This window comes from Cetorhinus maximus, chromosome 1, assembly GCF_964194155.1.
Source record: "Cetorhinus maximus chromosome 1, sCetMax3.hap1.1, whole genome shotgun sequence".
NCBI lineage: Eukaryota > Metazoa > Chordata > Chondrichthyes > Lamniformes > Cetorhinidae > Cetorhinus > Cetorhinus maximus.
The window spans coordinates 39,674,395-39,700,038 of NC_135879.1; the positions used below are offsets into that span (position 1 = coordinate 39,674,395).

Sequence of the window (25,644 nt, forward strand, 5' to 3'; positions counted from 1 at the left end):
CCTCCTTACTGAAGTAGAAAAAGTCACCTGGTTCAGATGGAACATACACTAAGTCGCGGGGAAAGTAACATGGAAATTGCCGAGGCTTTGGCTAGAGATTCCAATTCTTCTTAAATATGGGAGTGGTTGCAGAGGAATTTAGAGATGCAAATTGTACATCTCTTTTCAAAAAAAGGGGAGGGAGTTAAATCTGGCAACTACAGGACAGTCAGACTAATGTTGCTCGTGGGGAAACTTTCAGAGACAATAATTTGGAACAAAATTAATTGGCGCTTGGGTAAAGAGATGAAAGGATTTTTTAAAGACAAATCGTGCTTGACTAACTTGATTGAGTTCTTTGATAAGATAACAAAGAGGGTTGCTGAGCATAGTGAGGTTGACGTTGTGTGTATGGACTTTTAAAAGGGATTCGATGAAGTACCACATAATATGGTTAGCAAAATTGAAATTTATGGGATTAAAGGGGCAGTATCTGCATGGATATGAAATTAGCTAAGGACAGAAAGCAGAGAATAATACTACAGTTACTTTTGATACTGAAGGGAAGTGTGCAGTGGTGTGCCCCAGGGGTCAGTAGTAATGGAACCACTAATTTTTCTGATATGTTTAAAAACACCGCTAAGGCCTCAGCTGTGGCGAATTCTGGGAACCACTATTTAGGAAGAATGTCAAGCTTTGAGAGAGGATACAGGTGAGAGTTACTTGAATGGTCCCAGGGCTGAAGGACTTCAGTTATGTGGAGACTAGAGAAACTGGGATTGTTATTCAAAAGTTTGATTGTACTGATGTTCAATAAAGAATCTCCCAACAAGAACAAACTTCTCCAAGAGTATGTTGACAGCAATAGGAGTGTTACCAACAAGAGGAAAAGAACTAAAAGTGCATTTGTTTAAAAAAAAATTCTCTCTTCTCCATGGTGATCTCATTATCCTTACTATAGGTGTGGAGGTTGAATAAAAAAAAAAACAATATTTTGCTCATTATGAAAATAAGGTGCTCCGAACTGAGGGAAAACTGGGGATCATTGCTTAATTTAAGGTGAAATTTGATCAGTACAAAGTTTCCCTCCTTCCTCTTCTGAACGGGATTATATATTGGGGTACAATTCAATGTCAAATTGATGGTCAAATCAGCATATGTGCATGTGCCTAAACAATAAAGTTCGCAAATCGTTGATCATGTCTGGTTAAGCCAGCTCCAATTCCTGTTCTCATCTGACATTCACACTTAAGCACTTTCCAGCAAGGATCCATCAGCGCAAATTCCCCAGCTTATTTTCTCCTTGCCTGACACATTGAGGCCAATTGCAGAAATCCCACCACTATCACAAAGTGTATGCATTGGGCTCTGATTCCAATGGAAGGCCAGGTCGCCCTTTGTTTAGAAATGCAGCATTAAATATCTGTCTGTCCATTCAGACAATAATACATGAAAAATAACATTAGTATACAATGAAAGTGAAGCATGTGGTTAAGTAAATTTCCGAATGTATGCCAATGGTTCCCAACTTTCATTACAAAGCCAAATAAAAATTTTGCCTAACCCTAGATCATGAAGATGGAGATTAAGATTAAATGAAGCAAATTCAGTGCTAATTAAAATTGCCTGTAGATCAAAGAAATTGTATGGGTTAGTTAATAAGCAAGTGCCATACAAGTTCATGAACATTTATGGAGCATGAATAAATTTCATTTTTGAATGAGATGATACTGTCAGTGCATCACTAATCTCATTTGCACAGTTAAAATAAATCCCTTGCAACCATATTTTAATTATTATTTAATGATACTTTAAAACTGGTTTTCTAACACAAATGCTACAAAATGTTTTTCAGTGTCTTGCTACACTACATTTGCAACACATTTGTTGTGATGCAAAAGCAGTTTGGTGTTGCTGTACATGTTGATTATCCAATAAACAACCTGCTATATTCAATGTAAAAATTTGAAATCACACCACATAAATGCTGTTAAGTTGAACTTGTATAGCTTAAAGTTGATAGAATTTCAAGGAGATTTCCTCATGTAGCAATGAATTTTGTTGCAGAACAGATTTTTAACCAGTACCTGAAAATACCCTTCCTTTGGTGTGCTGGCTTGCTTTGTAAGGCCCAAAGCTGTATCATTCAGCTTTAATGAAGTAAAAAGGAAAATTTAATTATATAACAACTTACAGAAAGCCACACTCCCATTATATGATTATAACACAAATACAAATTTGTACCTGTTACATTAACAGAAGCCTTTGTGATGATACAGATGTAATAATGTAAAGACTTTTTAAAATTACTGTAATATGTGTCAGTATGATTTATCTCTATATTCAGAACATGTTTCACTAATAGTTTCAACCGATGATAACCACCTGCTAAAATGTGGTTGCCATTATTCCAAACTTCTATTGCCTATGTGTAATAAACCAATAAAATAGGTCATATTGTCAGACCAACGTGACACAGATGGTGGGATGAGAGTTTGCAATTGCAATCTTGTACAAAGTTGTTAATCTTAAATCTATTGTAACATGCACATGCCGAACAAAGTGCACGGGGAGTCTTCAGTAATAGTCACTGCCAGCCTGCTCTTGTGCATCTCCTTGCAGACCATTAACAACAAAATTGGGTGAGACCTGGGAACCAGTTGTCTGCTTCCAATGGTGCAAAAGAAGGAAGTGAGTACTGTCCTCTAAGAGGAAGATAAAGAAATATATCAATGCAACAACTAATTTTTTAACCAAGTTAACATTTTAAATCTTGCACGAACCATCTAGGAACTCTTTCCAACACAAATAAGAGCAAATAGCACGAAATAGACTGAAAATAGAAATGATCCATAATTCAATTTACATTTTCCTGTAGTTTGAGTTTACAATTATTAATTGATTAATAATAATTCACAATACTTTACAATGAGTAATTGTTCAACTGCTTAATGCAGATAGTAGATGCTTATTTTCAAGACGTGGAGACGACTAATACTTCCTGACATTTTCATCTGGAATATTGTATTAACAGCTGTTATGCCCTTTAATAAACATCCAAAAATATCCTAGGAACTAATAGAGCCATTTTTAAAACCTTCTTTTATTGCAAAGGGTGAAAGGAAATGTCTTGAGATTTCTGCAAGAGCAGAAAGTGTATGAACTAGCATGCAGCAGTATGATTTATTTACTGAGATCTACCTAATAGACTTTTGATTTTAGTCAAGTTACTGGAAGAAATAAATAAAGGACAGTTGTTTCCTTGTGAGGAAAAGTATTGAAGGGTGAACAAGCCTAACATACACATTCACACCTCTTAGCTGTCTCATTGTAAAGCAGCAGATGCCCAGAACTGATCAAAGTATATTTCTTTCATTAGGACAATGTTCATGGTGTGGCATAGCAGATTAAGGGAATCTGGGGGAAGAATGGCACGAAAAATTACAACAGGAATGGGAAACAACATTTAGTTTTGAAGATTAAGCAAAACCGAGTACCATGTTTTCCTCCAACGTTGTAATCTGCAGCTGCTCTGGGTGTATTGATGGTAGGACCAGAGCATCCAAGCAGACAGGGGGATTTGACTCAAGGATCTCCATCCAGGTAATAAAACTATTACAAAAACAGCAGCTCAGAATATGACAAGTTTTTTTTTATTTATGAAGTAGGGGAGAACTTTGAATAAATAGACTTGACTTCTTCCTTAATCTTACCAAGATAGTGAAAGTTTTTTTTCTAGGCTGTTCAGTTTGTTATCCTGACATTATTATATGCCGCATCATTACACATAAAATCTTCAAATTCCATCCCCGCCTCCCCCCCCCACCACCAGCATGACTACAGCTCCCAGCTGATAGCAGAATGAAAGAGGCATTGTGCTGAACTTATCAAATCAGAAAATAAAAATTAAACTCTAATAATAATGCTCATTAGCAAACAGAAGTGGAATTTAGCTGAAACATCTCAACTCTAAATAAAGGTCCAGACTGATCCTCCTAGAATGGTCTTATACTAGTTAATGGCCTCAAGACTGGTACTTGTACAAGAGTTTACATTTGTAGCATCTCACTAGGACGCCCTAAGCTGCTCAACAATGACAAAAAGGACAAGAAAAATTCAGGGACTGAACCAAAAGCACAATCAGAGAGACATGTTTTTGAAGACATCTAGTGTGCTGCCTGGCAACTTCTTAAACTTGGCTTAACATGGGACTGCATTTACACTGCACTCTTAGAGGTAGCCGCCCCCATTTGGTTTTAACATGGTTGGAGGTAAGATCATCTAACCGTCTTGAGTTATGCTGCCCTTTTCACATTGATTAATTTAGTAATTACTTCACAGCAATTTGAAAGCTCAAATAAAGACAGGCCTTTGTTTTCTTTTTCGGAAGATACATGTATTTATGCAGTTCAGGAAAATCAGTGCTGAGGGACGGAAGCTCTGTCACCTATTAAGCATTTCAGGATATGTTACAAAAAGATGGGACAAAATGTAGAGCATTTATCTCCCCAAATATAGTTTAATCTCAATCTCAAAAAAGCACTGTACAAAATCTCACAGAACATAAGAAATAGGAGGAGTAGACCATAAAGAATCCTTGAGCCTTCTCCCCCATTCAAAACAATCTTGGCTGATCATTGGCCTTAACTTCACTAACCTGCCCGCTCCTATATGCCTAGATCCCCTGTGAGGCCAAAAATCTGTCTACCTCAGCCTTAAATACATTCAACGATGGAACATCTACAACCTTCTGAGGTACAGAATTCTAAAGATTCACAATACTTTGAGTGAAGAAATTTCTCCTCAGTTCTAAATGAACAGCCCCTAATCCTGAGACCATGCCCGTGCTCTAGATTCTGCAGCCAGAGGAAGCAACCTCTCAGTGTCTACCCCAAGGGTTCCTAAATCGTGGGTCATGACCCCATTGAGTGAATGGGGGTCACAAGCTCTGAGGCAGTAATGGCGACTGTGCATTAGTGACTCTGGCAGAACAGCCCTGGGACCAGTTCCGAAGCCCAATGATATGCACGTGTGCTGTGGTTCGGAGGTCTGAACTCCAAGGTCTCATCTCTGCCTCCAGGCCATTCTGGGGAAAAAAAAATCCCCCCGCCCCACTCACTCAACAAGTCTCTGCCCTACGCCACCACCGCCCCCATCCCCATTCAGCAACTCCCCCAAGCTTTCCCACTCTGGGGTTGCATCAATGTTCAAGCATTAAAATGGGGTCACAGGTAGAAAATGTTTGGGAAGCACAGGTCTACCCTATCAAACCTCTTCAGAATCTTGTATGTTTCAATGAGGTCATCTCTGATTCTTTTAAACTCCAGGGAGTATAGGCCCAATTTATTCAGCCTCATCAATGGACAGCACTTTCACCCCAGGAACTAATCTAGTCAACATTCACTGTACAACATTCAAGGCAAGGATATCCTTATGTAAATATACTCAGCATTCCAGTGTGGTCTCACCAAGGCCCTGTACAATTGTAGAAAGACCTCTTTAGTTTTGCACTGCAATCCCCTAGCAATAAAGACCAACATGGCATTTGCCTTACTGCTGTACCAGCATGCTAATTTTCTATGTTCTCTATTTAGACACCCAAGTCTTCAACATTTACAAGTTCCACAACTTTAAAAATTCTGTTTTTCTATTCTTATTATGAATGTGAATAACCTCACACTTCCCCACATTATACCCCATCTGCCATCTGTTGCCACTCACTTAATTTGTCTTTGTCATTAAGAGATATTAACATGTATAATGTTATTGGAAATTATTTTTTAAAATAGAATTCTGTGTCTAGGTGTGTGTCTTAATTGGATTAAAGCAAGCTAGTCTGGGTCCTTTGATGTATAGTGGTTTTGAGATGTTAATTCAGTGAACAGTAAGGAGAACAATAAGGAAAAGTGTTCATTTGCATTTGTTGAATGTTTATTCATTCAAGGCTGTGGGTAAAATCTTGCACCTAGCTAGAAGCAGCTAAAAAATGTGTTTATTTTTTCGGCTTGCTAATACAATTGGTGCTATGAAAGGGGTTTTATTGCTAGAAGAGCTGAAGTTCAAAAGACCTAGTGATACAATGGAAAATTTACATTCAAAGTGAAAACTAGGTATATAAAAAACGGAATTTGTGTGTGTAATGTAGAGGCATTTAAGACCTACCCAGCCTGTATGCCTCCAACCAACTTGTAAAGGAACCTCATTTGGAATTTGTACAGTCAAATGTGCTTTGCCTCGTGTCTATTTAAAGTCTATGGGTTACTGTTGCCTTAGTGGAGATTTACTTAGGGTGATTAATTTGGGGATTTGTTAAAAAGTTATTATGGTAGTAATTTGTAGCCATGTTAAGGTGGTTAATTTGTTGTTAAATTAATAAATGTTTAATTTAGTTTTATATAAAAACCATGAAACTCCTTATCGCTACTGAATTCAAAGTCTGCATCTCAAAACTACACATTGCAAAAATGGATTATGACAGTTGTTTCAAGTTTCCCTCTGGGATTTGAACAACTCAGCCTTTACCATCGGTTATGTCATAATAGTCTATATCTCTTCGCAGCCTCTATTTGCGTTCTCCTCACAGCTTACATTCCCATCTAACTTTGTATTGTCAGCAAACGTAGATGTATTGCTCTTCGTCTATTTGATGAAGTTATTAATATAAATTGCAAATAGCTGAGGCTCTAGCAGTAATGCTTGCAGCACTCCATTAGTCTCAGTCTACCAACTTGAAAATATCCCTTTATCCCTACTCTTTGCTTGCTGTCCATTAACCAATCCTTTATTTATGTTAATATATTACTCACAACTCCATGAGCCCTTATCTTGTGTATAAATCTTTTGTGGTACCTTAGCGAATGTCTTTTGAAAATTCAAGTATACCACATCTACTGGCTTCCTATTATCTACCCTACTAGATACATACTCTAAGAAATCCAATAAAATTGTCAAACATGATTTCCCTTTCATAAAACCACGTTGACTTTGATCATACCATGATTTTCTATGTGCACTGTTTAAGAGTTCCACAATAAGACATCTCAGCATTTTCTTAATGACTGATGTTCACTGTTTTCTCTCCCTCCTTTTTTAATAGCAGAGCTACAGTTGCTAACTTCCAATCTGCACGGACTGTTTCAGAATCTAGGGAATTTTGGAAAATCATAACCAGTGCATTCACTCTCTCTATAGCTACCTCATTTAGAACCCTAGCATGTAGGCCATCAGATCCTTGGGATTTGTCCGATTTTAGTTCTGTAAATTTCTCCAATACTTTAGCTCTGCTGATATTAATTAGCTTGAGTTTCTTGCTTTTTTAAAACCTCTTTGTTATACTCTATTTCTGATATGTAATATGTGTTTTCTACTGTGAAGACAGACACAAAATACTCAGTCAACGGGTCTGCCATTTCTTTATTCCCCATGATAATTTCTCTTATCTTGGCCTCTAAGACACCAGCTTTCACATTAGCTACTCTCCTTGTTATATACTTGTAGAAAATCTTACAAGGGATTTTTATATCCTTGGCTAGTTTATTCGCATATTGTATTTTTTCCTTTTTTAGCAACTTTTTGGTTTGCGTTTCTGGTTCCTAAAGCACTCCCAATCCTCAGGCTTATCAATATTCCTTGCCACATCGTAAGCCTCTTCTATTAATTTAATGCTATCCTTAAGTTCCTTAGTAAGCCATTGTTGGATCTTGCTTGCTGAGTTTTTGATTATTAATGTAATATATTTTTTGTCGAACATTTTGAATTTTTCTTTAAATGTTTATTGTTATGTCTATTGTCTATATTTAAATGTCCGTTGTTTATTTATTGCCACACTTTTTAGTCTACTTACCCAATCAACCTTAGCCTGCTCTTCCTTCATACCTAAGTCATTGATTTTGTTTAAGTTTAAGGGCAGAATTTTCTGCCTGTTGGGCGGGCGGTGCGGGAGCAGGCGGACGCAGACCCAATCAGCACTCCCGATCGGGTCCAAGCCGCCATTTTATGTGGGCAGGCCAATTAAGGCCCACCAAGCGTGAGGCGCACCCAGAAGCATGTGTGTGAAAGAGCGCAGAAATCTCCGAGGCACAGAAGTGCCTCAGGGAGATAAGTTTTAAGTCTAAAAAGTGTAATAAAGTGGTGAGAAAATTTTTATGACATATCCCCTCATGTGAAACTGTCACATGAGCTGGGACATGTGCGTTAATTTTAATAAAAATTTTTCTGAAAATCTGAAATCATTCATGAAACCTCATCCCCGCCTGTGGATGAGGTTCCATGAAAAATGCGAAGGCCACCTGGGCTCTTCACCTGCCCGTCAACCTTAAGGTTGGACAGGCAGCTCAGCTGATTGCCTTAATTAGTTTTGAAATGGCCTTAATGGGCCTTAGACGTTTCGGTGGGTGCACAGTAGACTCGGCTGCGCGCCCGCCGAACTGAAAATCTAAATGATGCATGGTGACGTCGGGAGGCCCGCCCCTGCTCATCGAGCCGAAGCTTCTGCCCTAACAGAGTCTTGTTTGGGACAGGGATGTATTACTTTCAAACTTAATATGGAACTCAACTGTCTGATGATGGGCTGGATTTTATGCTACCCCACTTACAGGTTTGAAGGCCGGTACAATTAAAATCCAATGGGCGGCCTCCTCACTGTCAACCCATTGCCCCTAACAGCAATTTACCTACTTAGGGTCTTATCCTGCTATTGCTGGAACTTAACCAGCGGCAGGAGAGGCTCACGCCATGCGGCTAGCCCATGCATGGTAGGGCGGGGGCAAGTCCTTCCTTAATTGGCTCTTGGGACCCATTGGAGAGCTTCCCCAAAGTATTACCCCACCCCAACCCATTTCCCAAGGTTCCCCAACCCCAGTGGCCTCTCAAATTCCAGACCCCACCCACCTTGCCAAGGCCTGCCAGCTTGGTACCCATAGAGACATCCAGACACTTACAACTTAATCCAGTGCAGCTCACTTCCTCATCATCCAAGTGCAGTGGCCACTGCCCCTAGCAGCGTGCCTGTGCTTAATAGATGCCAGCCTCCAATTGGCCTCTGAGGCAGGACTTCCTGTCCCTGAGGGGCAGAAACCCTGGCTCCAGTCTATTAATGGCCAATTGGCCACTTTGCCTGGGTGGGCTGCCCCCTGACCTTTAACTGGGGGGGATGGTGGGAAGGGGCAGTAGGGACAATAGCATGCTGTAAAATCCAGCCCGATTTCTTTTCCCCAGTGGATCTTTTACTATGAGTTTACAAATTAACTATGCCCCACTGCATAACAGTAGATCTAAAATAGCTTTAACCATAATTGGTTCCACAATATATTGCTCCAGGAAACTATAAAGTACTATACTTACATATGTTTGCTACCCATATATTGCAATTTTGTGTAAAAAGAATCAGACAGTTAAACGCCAGTTTCTGAGCAACAGAAAATCACCTGCCCTATTTATTGGCAGTATTATGTTGCATTCTCATGGACTACTGGAAATTCAGTGTGAGGTAGCCAAATGTATTTCATTCATAGGACAATTAGAGTTGGAGTGGGGATGGGAATGGGGTGCAGGAAGGCGGGAAAGAGAGTGAACGAAAGGGGAGCCTTCAACGTAATTTTTTAATGGCTGTTTTCAGTAATAAGATGTTTTCAGGGAAAATAAAATAAACATAATTTTGTAAGTATTAAATTCAACAAAAGATGTAATATTAATATTGATTAGTTGACATCCTAAAGTATTGATGAAGTTTCATTATGATAATTTAATGCAAGTTTTTTCTGTTCAAAATTAAAATCTTGATCCATTTCCAGGAGAACATTAAAACTAGTATAAACTTGTTATTCAGGAACATTCGATTCCAGGGCTAGGTCCTGTAAAACTAAATTATCAGCCAACCTGCTGTTTCTTCACTTTGTTTTTTTTTTGCTGCTTCTGTGTTTTTTTTCATATCAAGTCTTCTACATCTGCAGTTCATTTAAAAATTGAGTCACCAGCATATGACATGATGGCAATCGCTTTTCTATTGTTGAGATGTCAACAAATACATTCTTCTTCACCAAACTGGGTGTTCATATTTTTTTTAAACCGAGCTTGATGTTCATATTTTCTTAAGTGCGTATGCAAAATAATTAAACCATTGACTTAATAACATTAAAATGCCAATAACGTTTCCAGTCACGTGTTATTATCTAGCTTACCAGCAAAAATTAAGTTTAAATGAGTATCTGATGATTTGTGCTTTTTAAAAAAAAGACACAACCTGCAATAGCATTTACTTTCTGTAGCAAAAACAAAACATCTGGAAGATTTTAACATTCAGTTAAATTATATTATATTCATCTTTAGGATGGTCGTTTCCAGGGCAAGCCAACCTAAAAAAGCTATACTTTTAAAATTTTCCTGACTTCCTTGGAAACATCTAGAAAATTAAAACCAATTTCTCTATTAGAGTATAATAAAATCCAGAGAAAGACCATTTGTCCCATTAAACCGACTTGATTCATGTATGCGAGATTATTTTGTAGTGGACTTTCATCCAATATCATTGTATTGTTTTCTCCCATACTGCTCAAAGGCACCTTAAAAAGGAATATCATTTTGTATCACATCTAATTGTTAATCTCCACGAAACCCTTACCGTTTCCTGTACTTTAAAAGTCACTCTTGGCCCTGCTCCTGTTCCAGTTACAGGTGGTTCTGGAGTTTGAACTTCATTAGGGTCTTCTGCCTCACCAACTCTAGAACTAAAGAAAAACTCATGTGAACGTGATATCAATGAGCAACAATACAGTGAATAGTTACATATTCCAACTGAAAACAACTTGAAATAACAATTAGGATTATGTTGCATAAATCAATACGAATGCATGAATTCACCACAAATTCATGACTAGACAGGCTTACATACAATTGACTTTTCCATTTTAAACAAAGGATATTTCAAACTGAACCAGGTCAAAATCTCCACATGCTCAAGGCTGTGCAATATGACACTAAAAGCATTAGTACGATGACCAGATGTGCCAGTTTGGCTGGGACAGTCTGGATTGTTTACTAAGCACCCCAGCGTCCCAACAGTTTTCTTCAGGTTGCTCAAATGTCCGGGTTTTCAGATCTGTTGAAGCCACCCCCACCCCCATAACTTTTTTAACCTACTCACTTGAGGTATGTTCGTTTGTTTCTAGCTTCTGAGTCACTTGAGGTGAATGCACGCCTCATAACTTGGGAGGGGCGTAAGCTTGCCCCTGAGGTTTTGGAGGCAAAAGGCTGCAAGACTGAAACCAGGAACTTGCTGCTCAGGCAAAGCCAATGAGCTGGGATAGAGAGGCTCTGTTCACCGGGGCTGCACTGGACTGTTCTGTGTACTGAGTTATTGAACACACTGTTCTCCAATAGATAGTCCAAACATTGGTTCCTGCAGATCCCGCTCACCATCACAATTAAAAATAAAAGACAAATACTGAAATATCTACATATATAAACAAGCTTTTAATTGACTCTGGAAAGTGGGTCTGGCATGCGTATCTGCAGATATAGATATTGCAGCATCTGTGCAAGCGTATTTTATCTTTAGTTGTGCTGGTGAGCAAGATCTGCAGGACCCAGTGGTCAGATTCTCCATTAGAGGCAGAATGTTCAGTAACTTTTGCCTTGTGATTACATTGATTCTCCTAAGCTTTTAGAGGAGGTGGGAGAGAAGGGTGGGGTTTCAATTGAAAGGGGGCTTTCAACATCCATGGTTTTATACTGTTTTTGCTATGTCTCAGAAATTGCAATCTGGCTACCTCTTTACACACACACACATTAAAAAAATAGCCTACTTCAACCATTCCTTGTTAAAAACAATAATCTCTAAAGCCACCAACTACCTCAAAAAGCTCGGTAATTGGAAAAGGTTCTGGCCAGAGGACACTCTTCCAGTACAAATTATGTTTTTGTTCCACTGTTTCATTCAGATGTTCCTAACATGATTTTTAAGGATCACTAATGATTCATAGACAATCCAATCCCAATACAAAAGCAGGCAGTGAGCTGAGAAAGAGGCAGATCACAGATGAGTGCTGGGATATGTTAATAGTGTTAATACTGACAGCAATTCACTGAAGCTTTAATACTTATTCAAAATTTTTGCCTCCCATCATAAAATGAAGAATCATAAGCTAATAACAGCTCAGGTAACACCATCAGCCCACTGTATCTGTGCCAAATCTTTAGAGGGCTATGCAATTATATCCCACTCCCCTGCTCTTTCCCGTCTTTCTCTTCAAGTAATTATCCAATTCCCTTTTGAAAGTTGCTATTGAATATGCAGCCATCACCTTTTCAAGTAGTGCATTCCAGATCATAACAAATCTCTCTGTGATTTTTTTTTCCTCTCATCACTTTTGGTTCTTTTACCAATTACCTTAATTCTGTGCCCTCAGGTTATCAACTCCCTTGCCACTAGAAATAGTAGGCGGAATTTTCCTAGAATTGCACTAAGTGCTGTAGCAGGCAGGTAAAACGGAGTCCTACCTGCAGACGAAAATGGCGGGTTTTCATGGTGTATCTTCCCAAGCCCGCCTCATTATTTATTCATTCCTGGGAAACACGTAGTTTCCATGGCGGGCGGGCTCTCGTTCGCCTGCTCGCCATCACCCCGCTGTTGCATCGCACTGGCCACCATCTTTAAAAGGCAGCCATCAGCAAAGCGCTCATCACCACCAGCTCACCACCGCTACCTGGGAGACATGGCCAGCAAAGGCAAAAAGGCTGCAGGACCCCTGCTTCAACGATGAGTCCCTCGAGCGACTGCTGGATACTGTAGAGGCCCGACAGGATTTGATCTACCCCTGCTCTGGCCGTAGGATGAGCAGCAAATTCACCAACCCGGCATGGGAGGTGGTAGCAGCGGAGGTCAGGGCAAACACCCTGCAGAGGAGGACAGTCACCCAGTTCCACAAAAGGATGAACGATCGCCTCCATTCCGCCAGGGTAAGTCACTCTTCTCATCACTCCCAACTCTCTCACTCACAAACCCATCACACATCCACAGGGCCCTCACTCACTGCCAGTGCAAGGGACATAGCCATTCACTCCTTAAGGCACACCCCGTCATTGTCCTCAACCAGTCTATGGGACCACTCACCACCCACACAGGCCAGGCATACTCATCATCTGGCCCGGCAGGTGTCCTGATACACTCTCTCCATCTCTATCCACGCAGGACAAACTGTCACACAACAGAAGGGAAAGGTCGCAGACAGATGGAGGGATGCCAGAGATCAAAGTTCCGACAGAACTTGAAAACAGAGCCATCCAGCAGGCTGGTGATGATCGGGATCCCACTGCTGACAGTGAAGTCGGCGCTGCTCTACCAAGTGAAGATCCAGCAGTGCAACATCCATCAGACAACTATGTTGTGAGTGATGTGTCCCCTTTCACAGGCCACTGCCATGTACTAATCAATACCCCTTGCTTTCGCAGGCACATCTGCAGCCCGCCAAAGTCATCACAAACAGGGTGTTATAGTCAGCAGGATGCCTCCACCTCTGCTGTGGGTATCTGGGGAGCACCAAGTAATAGAGGCAGGATTTAGGAAAGTTAGTAGAAGTAGTTGCACAGCCTGGGCATGGGTGTTGATCACTTGCCATACTGTTCACTATTATCAATTAACTCCTCAGAATGTCTCCCTGTCTATGGATCCTTGTTCAGATGAGCAGTGTCCCTGTCACTCAGATGTGAAACCTTTCTGCACAAGATAAAAGGCAGGTGTCTCAGTCAAGGGCCTCTTCCCTATGCTCTGTGCAACCTTCAGACCACAGTGATGGGCAAGCCTCACATTCCCTGGAAACTTTACTGATACCTGCACCTCAGCAGTGCTGGTCATTGCTGCCAGAATGAGGTGGACAGGCACCACAGGGTTCTCTCATTCTCTGTGTGCTCTCAGCACTTTTAAGGTGGGGCTGGCCCGCATCACACCAGCATCTGCGACCAGTAGTGCTCTGTACCAGCTCCTGAAGGGCATCAGCATCAGATGCGTTTCATGGCTGCATCCATGAGATGGCCCTGATCATGGAGCGCAAGCGAGCTGCCCTCGGCCAGACAGGAGTTAGACATTCTCAGAGGCTATGTGAAGATCTATGGAGTGTCCTCACTGCATGTTGTCATCATCCTCCTGCGATCGAGCCACTATTAGGGCCTCCACTGCATCTCCATGATAGGAGAATTCTCACAGAGGGTATTGGCGCTGCCATAAGCCAGACTGGAGCAAACGTTCACAATTGCGAATGTAAGGATTTATGGGGACACCTCACTGCATGTCATCATCATCCTCCACAAATCTGGCAGATATGAAGGCCTCCCGAGTGTGCCTGCCTCGTCTAGCCAATGCGAGAGCCTCAACCCTATCATAGTCACCACCAGGGACTCCCTCACCCTCGTCCCTGTCAGCGTCCTCCTCAACGGACGAGATGTGCAGCTCCTCCATCTCCTCCTCAGCCAGCTCCTCTCTCCGTTGCAGCACTAGGTTGTAAATGGCGCAGCAGACGACGACGTGTGACGCCCTCTGTGGACTGTATTGCAGGGCGCCACCAGACCAGTCTAGGTGCCAGAACCTCATCTTCAGCATCCCGATGGTCTGCTCCACCAAGTTGTGAGCTGCTGCATGAGCCTCATTATAGCGTTGCTCTGCTGCAGTCTGAGGCTGCCGCACGGGTGTCATCAGCCACAGACTCTGCAGCCTCTGTGGACCCTGGAAGATTGCAGAGATCTGCGAGCGACTCAGGATGCAGGTGTTGTGCACACTCCCTGGAAACATGTGCACACCTGCAGGATGTGTTTCTGGTGGCTGCATACCAGCTGCAAGTTGAGTTGAGTGGAAGCCCTTACGGTTGATGAAGTCCACTGAGTGTAGCGACGGAGACCTGAGCGCCACATGAGTGCAGTTAATCACACCCTGCACCTGTGGGAATCCCAAGGTCAGAGCAAATCCAATGGCCCTTGCATTCTGGCTGTCCCGGTCCCGGGCAAAATGCACAAAGTTGTGTGCCATGGAGAAGATGGCATCCGTGACCTCATGGCAGGTTGTGAAATCCCACAGAGGTCACCTGTGGAACCCTGAAAGGAGTCACTGGCATAGAAATTGAGCGGTCACTTTCACAGCCATTGGCAGTGGATGCCCTCCATGTCCCCTTGGCGCCAAGTCCTGCAGTAAGTGGCAGATGTGAGCCACCAGATCCCTAGACATGCGCAGTAGTCGGTGACACTGGTACTCAGTCGTCTGCAGGAATGGCAGGCGGCGTCTGTAGACCCTGGGTGTCGCTAGGCGCCGGCCAGCCACAGCTCGCTGTCACTCCTGAGCAGCGTGTGCGGGAGCCCCTGCTGCTCCTTCTTCATGCGGTTGCTGCTCCTGCCTTTGCACAACCAGGAGCCTCAGTCGCTCTCGCCTCAGTTTTCTACAGTCTCTGTCGGCCATCAGGCATACAGCTAGGTCACCAGGATCCATGATCCTGCAGCTTGAGAAAAAGAGAGAGAGAGAGAGAGAGAGAAAGACGTAATTGTCATAGCTGTACTTAGCACCTTTCCTGGCCCTGTATGACCGCCCCTTAATGCTTCCCAGAGAGTGCTGGTCACCCCCTCGGATGGCCAGAGATGAGTGCGCTGCATGGCTGCCTTGTCAACCTGCGACATGGGGAACACTGGTCCAAGCCAGGACCCTGAGATTGCAAGGAGCTGTGAGTGCCTCCAGCAGTGACTGCTACATGGCCAGCGTTGGCGATGAGATTGTACACCGTGTGCAGTCCAACTGCTCCAGGGTCCAATAAAGGGTGGCAGATTCTAAGTCTGTGCAGAGGGTGGGTGTAAGGTATAGAGCACTTGGTGACCCTTTGGTATCTCCACATTTCTTGCATGGGCAGGGAGGCTAGGAGCCCAACCCCAATCATATCACTGTTGTGCCTGATCTGTCTCAGTTGCGGAGGCATGGTCAGTTCTCCAGGTGTCCCTAATGTGTGGCCACTTCCCTTGCTTACCCTGCCCCCCACCTTGATTGCCTGTGCAAAGGATGCAGCGCCAGGGCAGCACTTGACACCATGCCCCCCCCCACCCCCCAGACAACAGTCACCTCCGAGGCTGACCAGCACTTGCCCCCAGACACCCCTCACCCCCCTCTGCAGTCACCTCCAGGGCCAGGAATCAGTTGCCCCCGCCCCCTGAGGCCTGTAAACAATAGGTGAGCTGTGGAGAATGCCGCTGCTCACTCACCTCAATTTCCCCAAGGTGAAGGCCGCCAAGTGCACACATTGCCTGTGTGTTGTGAAACACGTGCTTTCCCGCTGACGTGGACAGACAATGTGGTGGGGTTCCAAGAGCCTGGCGGGATGGCCTTTTAATTATATGCTGATGTATTACAGTTAGCTCCCTGCCAACCGATGGCAGGAAACGCGGCCCGCCACTGTCGGGCTGAGCAGACGATTGCTACCTGCCTTCATGCCGTCGTGAAGCAGGTCAGGCCATATTTTCCATGCACGCCACCTATCACGCCTGCCGCCAGCGGGATCGGAAAATTCCACCCAGTTTCTCCTCATTTGCCCTACCAAAACCCTTCATGATTTAGAACACCCCTAACAAACATCCTCTCAAAAAGGATGACAGTAACAGCTTCTCCATAAGACTGAAGTCTTTAATTCCTTTATCAGTCTAGTAAATCTCTGCTGCAGCTTCTCTGTAGTCCAGGCACCCTTCCTAAAGTGTGGTGTGGTGCCCAGAATTGAATCCAGCAAAGGTGGCCATTCTGAGCTCCAACTGAGTCCTAACCAGTGGACATAATGGTCTTTGCTAGTCTTATACATTCCTATGACCAAGCCAATATTCCTTCTTAAACCTACACCATCAAATAACAAACTCACTGACATGGATGAATTTAAATGGGCTAAAGGGCCTTTCTCATCTGTAATAATAATTCTCATCTGAATGCTGTCTGGTGGAAGCATCCACTGAAGGCTAAGTGAGTTTAAACATGTATGCTCACAACACTCAGCTCGACTCTTTCAATACCTCTGTGTTGTCAGACCATCATCACACTCTTCCTCAAAAGACCCACAAAACATCCATATTATTGTGAGAAGCCATTGTATGAAAATAAATTAGGCTTATAAATGGAGATTGGTCTTTTGCATTTGCATAGTAAAGTTACAGTGGAATGGAGGATTCTGGGATCTAGTGACAAATGAAGCCTTGGTTCGTTTTTTTTTAAATGAGGCAGAGACGTCACTGAACCAAAAATCTGTGGTGTGTAACTAATATCTTCAATAATTGGAGGTTGTCAAACCTGGCTGGACATGCTCTGGAAATGTCACATGACCTCTGACCTTCAAATGCCCCTCCCCCAAACTCCTGCTATTGGCCACCCAACATCATTGAGCCCCACCTTCCCAAGGCTTTTCAATGTGTCCCAGTTTTGACTTTTGAAAATCTGGTCACCCTAATCCGAAATATAGGACTTGAAATTACAGTTTGTGATATTCACACATAAATGTTTTACATGCTGGTATGAGATTTTTTTAAATTATTATTTCAATAGATGCATTAACAAGTTATTATTTCAAAGCTGCAATCTAATAAAGTTTCATTGATTTTCCAAAAGAATCTTTACAGTTAATGATACACTATTATTGACCTTTTGACAATTGTCATAATGTTGTGCAGTGGCTCATTTGAGGGCCACTCACATACTATAAAGCAACTGTAGATTTTTATTTAAACATGGAATTTAATTTTTCTTCCTTTAGTAAACACTGTTTCTTTCCCGAATATTTCAGATATGGCAGATTGTGAATTCAAGACAATGAAGAGGTATGGAGCAGCATATCTGCAGTAGACCACATTTAAGGGGTAGGTGTGCCACAAATAATTCCTGACTGTATTAATAGTACTGGTTAATTAATAAATAATCAATTCAATTTGACAAAATTACTTCATTAATTTAAGCACTTTCCTTTACGCAAATACATATTCTTCTAAGTATAGGACAGATATCAATGCAGTCCAGTTGGTAGCACCCTTGCCTTCCAGTCAGAATGTGGTGAGATCAAATCTGGCTCCAAAGCTTCAGTACAATATTTTTAAAGCTCATTGCCAACATTGTGCTTGAGGTGTTAAAGATCTGTCCTACCTCGCTGTTTTGGTGGTTCAAGTGAATACAGCCCAAAGCATTATTCGAAAAACAGGGACATATCCCAGGTTCCTGGCCACATTCTTTCTGTAACCTCACCAAAGGCAGATTAATTGCTCATTCATCTCACTGCAGTTTACAGGCTAATGCCATGTGCAAAACTACTGCTCTGCTTACCTGCATAACAACAGCAATTGTACTTGAAAACAAAATTCATCGGATGGGATATAAGGTGCTACTAAAAATTCAGAGTCCTTCTTGATGTCACAAGAGTACAAAAATTTGTAATTTTAACAGTAAAAATACGTCACCTTGTCCTTTCCAGTCTTCTCAAAGGTGGTCTTCCAGAGGCTGAGATACTTTTTGATCTGTTATAGCTGGGCTTATAGCCTAGACCCCATTTATCTTTAAGGGACGCTGCCTGCACAAACCATAAATTTTCTTAGATGTTGGAAATGCAACAAAATAAAAAATACACTCAACACTGCATGAGGCCAAGCTTTAGCAATATATTGTAATTAGTTTTTATGAATGAATTCTGTTCACATTTCTACTGTATTAGATCATTGACATTGAGTAGCATTATTAGCTCAATCTAAAACAATTCTACTCTTCATTTTTTATTGTTAATACAGTTCTTAATTAAGTTTAAAATTTTCAACACAATAAGCTTACATACAATGCCTTTTCAGGTACACAATTTATGTATGTATATGTATATGGGGCAGCGATCACAACATGGGAGAATTTCTAATTCAAATGAGGGCGAGCAACTCGGGTCTCAAACCAGTGTCCTCAACTTAAATACCGGCAATTACAGAGGTATGAAGAAAGAGTTCTCTAAAGCGGGCTGGGTAAATAGACTAAGGGGGAAGATCAGTGGATGAGCAATGCCAGACATTTAAGCAGATATTTCATAACGCTCAACAAAAATTTATCCTAGTCAAAAAGAAGGACTTGATGAGAAGGATGAATCACCCGTGGTCAACAAAGGTGGTCAAGGAGATTATCCAGTCAAAAACTAAGAAATACAAAGCGACGAAAATTAGTGCTAGGCCAGAGGATTGGGATTTTTTTTAGGAACCAGCAGCGGATGACTAAAAAGCTGATAAAGAGGGAGAAAATTGATTACGAAAGTAAATTGGCAAGAAATATTAAAACAAACAGCAAGAGCTTCTATGGGTGTATAAAAAGAGAGTGGCTAAAGTGAGCGTGTGACCCTTGGAGGATGCGACTGGAGAATTGATAATGGGGGACAGGGAAATGGCAGATAATTTAAACCAATATCTTGCATTGGTCTTCATGGTGGAGGACACTTTAAACACCCAAAGAGATCAGATAAGCAAGGAACAAATGGGAGGAAAGATCTTACAACAGTCTCTGTCACGAGGGACAAAGTATTTGACAAACAAATGGGACTAAACTATTGGGACTAAAGGCAGACACGTTGCCAGGGCCTGATGACCTGAATCCAAGGGTTTTAAAGGAAGTGGATGCAGGGATAATGGAGGCATTGGTCAAAATATTCCAGAACTCACTGGATTCCAGGAGGGTCCTAGCGGATTGGTAAATTGCTAATGTGATGCTCTTGTTCAAGAAGGGAGGGAGACAAAGAGCAGGAAACTACAGGCCAGTCAGCCTAACATCTGTAGTTGGGAAGATGCTAGAGTCCATTATTAAGGAAGAAATAGCAGGACATTTAGAAAAGCTTAACACAATCAAACAGAGTCAACATAGTTTTGTGAAAGGGAAATCATGTTTGGCAAATTTGCTAGAACTCTGAGGATATAACAAGCAGAGTTGATAAAGGAGAACTGGTAGATGTTGAGTATTTGGATTTCCAGAAGTCATTCGATAAGGTGCCACATAAAAGGTTATTGTACAAGATAGAAGCTCATGGTATTGGGGGTTATGCATTAGCATGAATTGAGGATTCGTTAACACAGAAGACAGAGAGTTGAGATTAATGGGTCTTTTTCAGATTGGAAAGACGTAACTAATGGAGTGCCACAAGGATCAGTCCTAGAGCTTCAATTATTTGCTATCTTTATTAATGACTTGGAGGAGGGGACAGAATGTAATATATCCAAATTTGCTGACGATACAAAAATAGGTGGAAGGGCATGTTGTGATGAGGACATAAGGAATCTGCAAAGGGATATAGACAGGTTGAGTGAATGGCAAAAACTTGGCAGATGGAATTTAATGTAGGAAAGTGTGAGGTCATGCACTTTGGTAGGAAGAATCAAAAGGCAGACTATTATTTAAATGGTGAGAGATTCCAAGAGGGATCTGGGTGTTCTTGTGCATGAAACACAAAAAGTTAGCATGCAGGTGCAGCAAGTAATTAAGAAGGCAAATGGAATTTTGGTCTGTATTGTCAGGAGGTTTGGGTTTTAAAATAGGGAAGTATTGTTACAACTGTACAGGGTGTTGGTGAGGCCGTACCTGGAATGCTGTGTACAGTTTTGGTCCCTATATTTAAGAAAGGATATATTGGCATTGGAGGCAGTTCAAAAAGAGATTCACTAGGCTGATTCCTAGGATGAAGGGTTTGACTTATCAAGAACGGCTAAACAGGTTAGGCCTTTATTCATTAGAGTTTAAAAGAGGGGTGATCTTATTGAAACATACAAGATTCTGAGGGGGCTTGACAGAGTAGATGTTGAGAAGATGTTTCCACTAGTGGGGGAATCTCGAACTAGGGGACATTGTTACAGAATAAGGGTTCACTCATTTAAAACAGAGATGCGAAGGAATTTCTTCTCTCAGAGGGTAGTGAATGTCTGGAATTCTCTACCCCAGAGAGTTGTGGAGGCTAGATCACTGCAAGTATTTAAAAGAGGCGGAAGATAGATTTTTGAAATATCGGGAGTTGAGGGCTATGAGGAGCTGGCATGATAAAGGAGTTGGCACGAAAGAGGAGTTGAGGCCAGGGGCAGATCAGCCATGATATTATTGAATGGTGGGGCAGGCTTGAGGGGCCAAATGGCCTACACCTGCTGCTATTTCTCATGTTCTTATGGTGAACAGAACTTCGCACAGTACTCTAAGTGAGGCCTAAGTAAGGTTTGTTAAAGGGTTCAGCGTAACCTTCCTACTTTTCAATTTTATCCCTCTTGAAATAAAGCCCAATGCTTGCTTTGCTTTTTTAAAAAATGGTCTTGCTAACCTGTGGTGTAACTTTTATTGACTGGTGTATTTGTACTCCAAGGTCCCATTGTTCCACAACCCACTTAGACTCACACCTTCCAAGTAATAAGGGATATCCCTATTCTTCCTATCAACTTGTACTACCTCTTATTTAATTGTATTGAACTTCATTTGTCAATTATTTACCCATCCTGCAAGTTTCTTAATATCCTTCTAATTTGTTGCAGTCCTCCTCAGTATTGACTATACTGATCAGAGTGCTGAAGATAGTCATGCGGACTCAAAACGTTAACACTTTTTTTCCTCTCCACAGATGCTGTTAGACCTGCTGAGTTTTTCCAGCATTTTCTGTTTTTGTTTCAGATTTTCAGCATCCGCAGTATTTTGCTGTTTACCTTGAGATGGGGTTTCCTAGTACTATTGGGGAGGGTTTAAACTAAGTTGGCAGGGGTGTGGGAACCAGAAGTATGATTAGAGAGGAATATCAACCTGCACAGAATACAGCAGGAGACAGATAGAACCAGGGTAAGAAATAGTGAGGTATTAGGTGGGTTCAGAGTAAGAGGAAAAGTAATAATGTCTAAATTAGGGTTACACTGCATGTATGTGAATGCATGAATAGTAGTAGTGTTAGGGTAGAGAGGGGCATGAGTTCCTCGTGTGTGTTCAGGAGAATTTACTACAGAAGTGTTTCCAGTCCTTCGAGAAAGGAAGCCGCATTGCTGTACCTGGTTCTTGGGAATGAGGTGGACCAAGTGGGTCAAGTGTCAGTAGGAGAACATTTAGGGGACAGTGGTCATTGTATCATAAGGTTTAGGTTGGCTATGGAAAAGGACAAACAAATCCAGATTAAGAATAACTAACTGGGGAAAAAGCCAACTTCAATGGGGTAAGAATGGATCCGACACAGATAAATTAGAGTCAAAGGTTGGCAGACAAAACTGTAACTGAAGAATGGGCCATATTTAAAGAAGAACTAGTTCTATCATAGTCACTGTATATTCTCACAAAGGGGAAAGGTTGGGCAAACAAATCCAGAGCTCCCAGGATCACAAATGTGATAAAGATTAAGATGAAGAAGAAAAAGTGTACTTATGACAGATGTCAGGTGGTAATACACTGAGAACCAAGTTGTTTATAGAAGGTTCAGATGGGAATTGAAAGAACAAATAAAAGAGAGACTGCGAAAAGAGACTGGCAGCTAACTTAAAAAGGAATCGAAAAAGTCTTCTGTAAGCACATAAATAGGAGAAGGGTGGTAAAAGGAGGAGTGGGGCTGATTAGAGACCAAAAAGGGGATTTACACATGGAGGCAGGGGACATGCCTGAGGTATGAAATGAATGCTTTGCATCTGTCTTTAGCAAGGAAGATGATGCTGCCCAGGTCATGCTGAAAGAGGAGGTTGTTCAGACAGTACAAATGTTTAAAATTGATAAGGAGGTGGTATTGGATGGGCTGTCTGTACTTAAAGTTGAAAAGGCACCAGGACCAAATGAGATGCATCCAAGGATACTGAAAGGAGTGTGGAAATTGTGGAGTCACAAATTTTCCAGACATTCTTAGACTCAGGGATGGTGCTAGAGAACTGGAACATTGTAAATGTCACAACCTTGTTCAAAGAAGAGTGTAAGGATAAGCCCAGCAATTACAGGCTAGTTAGTTTAAACTTGGTGGTATAGAGATTTCTAAAAATGATCATTTAGGACAAAATTAATAGTCACTTGGGCAAATGCAGGTGAGTTAAGGAAAGCCAGCATTGATTTGCTAAGGGCCAATTCTGTTTAACTAGCTTGATTGAGTTATTTGATGAGGTAACAGAGAGGGTTGGTGAGGGTAACACTGTTGATGTGGTACACATGGACTTCTAAAGGCATTTGATAAAGTGCCAGACAGCAGACTTTTGAGCAAAGCTTGAGCTCATGGAATAAAAGGAACAGTACCAAAATGGATACGAAATTGGCTGAGTGACAGAATAGGAGAGAACAGTGGTTATCCTGCGGGACAATGGCTGTCCTGTTTGGATCATTGTCTGCTGTGTATTGCACAAACTTGCAAAATACTGCCATTTTCAGACCTAAAAAGTGCCCGTCTACCTCAAATTACCCTGAAATGGTGGAGTATCACAAAAATTTGAAAAACGGGTTAAGTTAGCCATTTCACACTGCTACTATGCAGTGGTGTCATAAGTGGAACTTTCCACTAACAGGATGCTGCCATCAGTTAAAAAAGATATTCAGCCTTCCATACAATTGAGCAATGTATGTGTGAATTTCAGTGCTGGTGCGATGACAGGAACGTTCCAGCGATTGGCTGATTGAATTGAACAGCATATTTCTTCGACTGTTTATAATAGGCAGATTAGAGACCGTCTTCAACCAGCCTGCACTCGCAAAACCCAAAACAAAACGTCTACTGATAGATGTGATTCTATGATTGGCGGCACTAGCTGAACAATGCTGAGTGCGCTAATAGCTACACTAACAGACAACTTAAAAGATAATCATTCAAGTTCGTAATGTGGCTTGTTTATGCTTGCTAGAAGAGATATACATTCATACGTAGGAACCTGTTCGCTGCAAACAAAAGGAATATGTTCAAGCCTTGCACTTGAGTTGAATTACCCAGGAGTTTGGGGAGCCTATAGTTACCCGTGCTTTCTCCGCAGCAATGCCTCAGCCAATCAAAGTCAACTTGTTAACCATTTAGTACCCCTTTTCTCCTGTATTATAAATTGTTGTGATCCTTTGAAATTTGACATTGTTGCCTTTGTCCTGATGAGTGCAAGACAAAAAACTTTAGCAACGTCTCTCTTTTCAGCAAAATATAACATTTAGTGGTGATCAGAAAGCCAATAAGAGAGTTATTATTTTCTTCTCACCGTTTCACGCCATTAATTAATGGGCTCCTAAGGCTCTGCCAATAATGTTGTTGAACTCATCCTTCAATTTGCTTTATTTCAAGAAAATGTATTGCACCAGGGCCTGAACCCATATGACAATAAGTTCTAACCACAGGCTCTCAAGTTTTCAGCATGCCTCACACCATTTCCTTATCTAATCTATGGAATTATGACAACATCAAATTGCTTTCAGTCCCTATGACTCAGTGATCACTGGCTCAGCTGATCTGACCAATATCAATTACAAGGGCACAATTGTAACAGTTATCTGTACAGACACTGCCCAACCCAATCTTCAAACCAAAAAATTTAGTTCCTAATATCTGACAATTTTGAAATTTATTATTTTCTATCTTGGTTTCCCATTCTCCATTCATATCATTAAGGCACCTGAAAATTGTTGAATGAATACATTTTTCGTTTAAATGTTTGGGGTTTTTGTTCCCTCAAAGTGTTCAGCATTATTTTGAATGGGAGACTTCCCATACCTTGCATTTAAAAATTAGGATAATCTACAGGAAACCAAGGAAACAGAACTCTGTGGTGTCTAGAGGAGCCTAGATACTTTCAAGTTTGATGACTTTGAACATGTTCCTCCCTAACAATCTTGGTAGTATCTCACAAAGGAGAGCTAAAATAATTTTCAATTATCTGGCTAGCAGAAATATCTAGTAAGCTATTAGTGGCATATTTACTTATTCTAGATGTTCTTATTGAACCCCCAATTAAGAAGCAATTCTAACATTACACAGTATTCATGAAAAGTGATATGCAATGAAGCAACTTCTGAATTCAAAACTGTTCCATATTATTTTGACATCAGATAAGGTCAATCTACAATTCTGAAAGTACAGCTACCAGTCTTAGACAATTCCACCGAAATGTATCTTTATGCTTCAGGCAGTGCTAGGGCTATAGTGAGCTCATTCATATTTAGTTAAGTAGAGACTGCAACCTTAACCTTTTAAAATGGGAGGGCATGCAGAATCACATTTGTGTCTCCATAAGTGACAACAGCAAACATAACAAAGTCCATAGATCATTGAATCACAGAGCAGAGGATACATATTACAATACAATGCCATGACAAGAATACCAAATATATAACTTCGGCCATCATATAGTTTTCTTTACAAACACAGAAAGACAAGATTTACCCAAAATATTCCCAGAAAGATCATGCTACGTTTGAGGGAAAAATATAGTGAATTTGCACTAGTAAATAATTTGCTCACCCTCATACTGGATCGGCGTAGTTTTTTCCGAACATCTCGACGGATGTCATTAACAGCGACAGATTCTAGCTGTTGATAACGCTGAATTTCTTGGTTTATTGTCCCTTCACTGGCACCAAGTTTTCTATAAAAATGCAAACGTTTTATTAACTTGGATAAGTTGAACAACATTCTTCAAGATAAACACCACATAATTCTACAGACAAAAGCAAGTATTACAGATGCTGGAAATCTGAAATAAAAC

General features: G+C 41.3%; 1 protein-coding gene across 11 annotated transcripts in view; it reads right to left on the reverse strand.

Moving 5' to 3' along the window:
• The window catches only part of kiaa1109 (KIAA1109 ortholog), a 533,049-nt gene that overhangs the window by 106,892 nt on the left and 400,513 nt on the right, over positions 1–25,644 (reverse strand). For 7 of the 11 annotated variants that reach the window (XR_013576358.1, XM_078539938.1, XM_078539962.1 and 4 more), the window contains 4 exons: positions 25,401–25,524; positions 18,424–18,533; positions 10,598–10,703; positions 2,067–2,129 (listed from right to left, as the gene is read on the reverse strand). Coding sequence is in view for 10 of the 11 variants with exons in the window: in XM_078539938.1 (XP_078396064.1) it covers positions 2,067–2,129; positions 10,598–10,703; positions 18,424–18,533; positions 25,401–25,524 (403 nt within the window). In the remaining variant the exon portion in view is untranslated. The remainder of the gene's footprint in view (positions 1–2,066; positions 2,130–10,597; positions 10,704–18,423; positions 18,534–25,400; positions 25,525–25,644) is intronic. The other 4 variants (XM_078539971.1, XM_078539945.1, XM_078540014.1 and 1 more) reach the window with 1 other exon arrangement.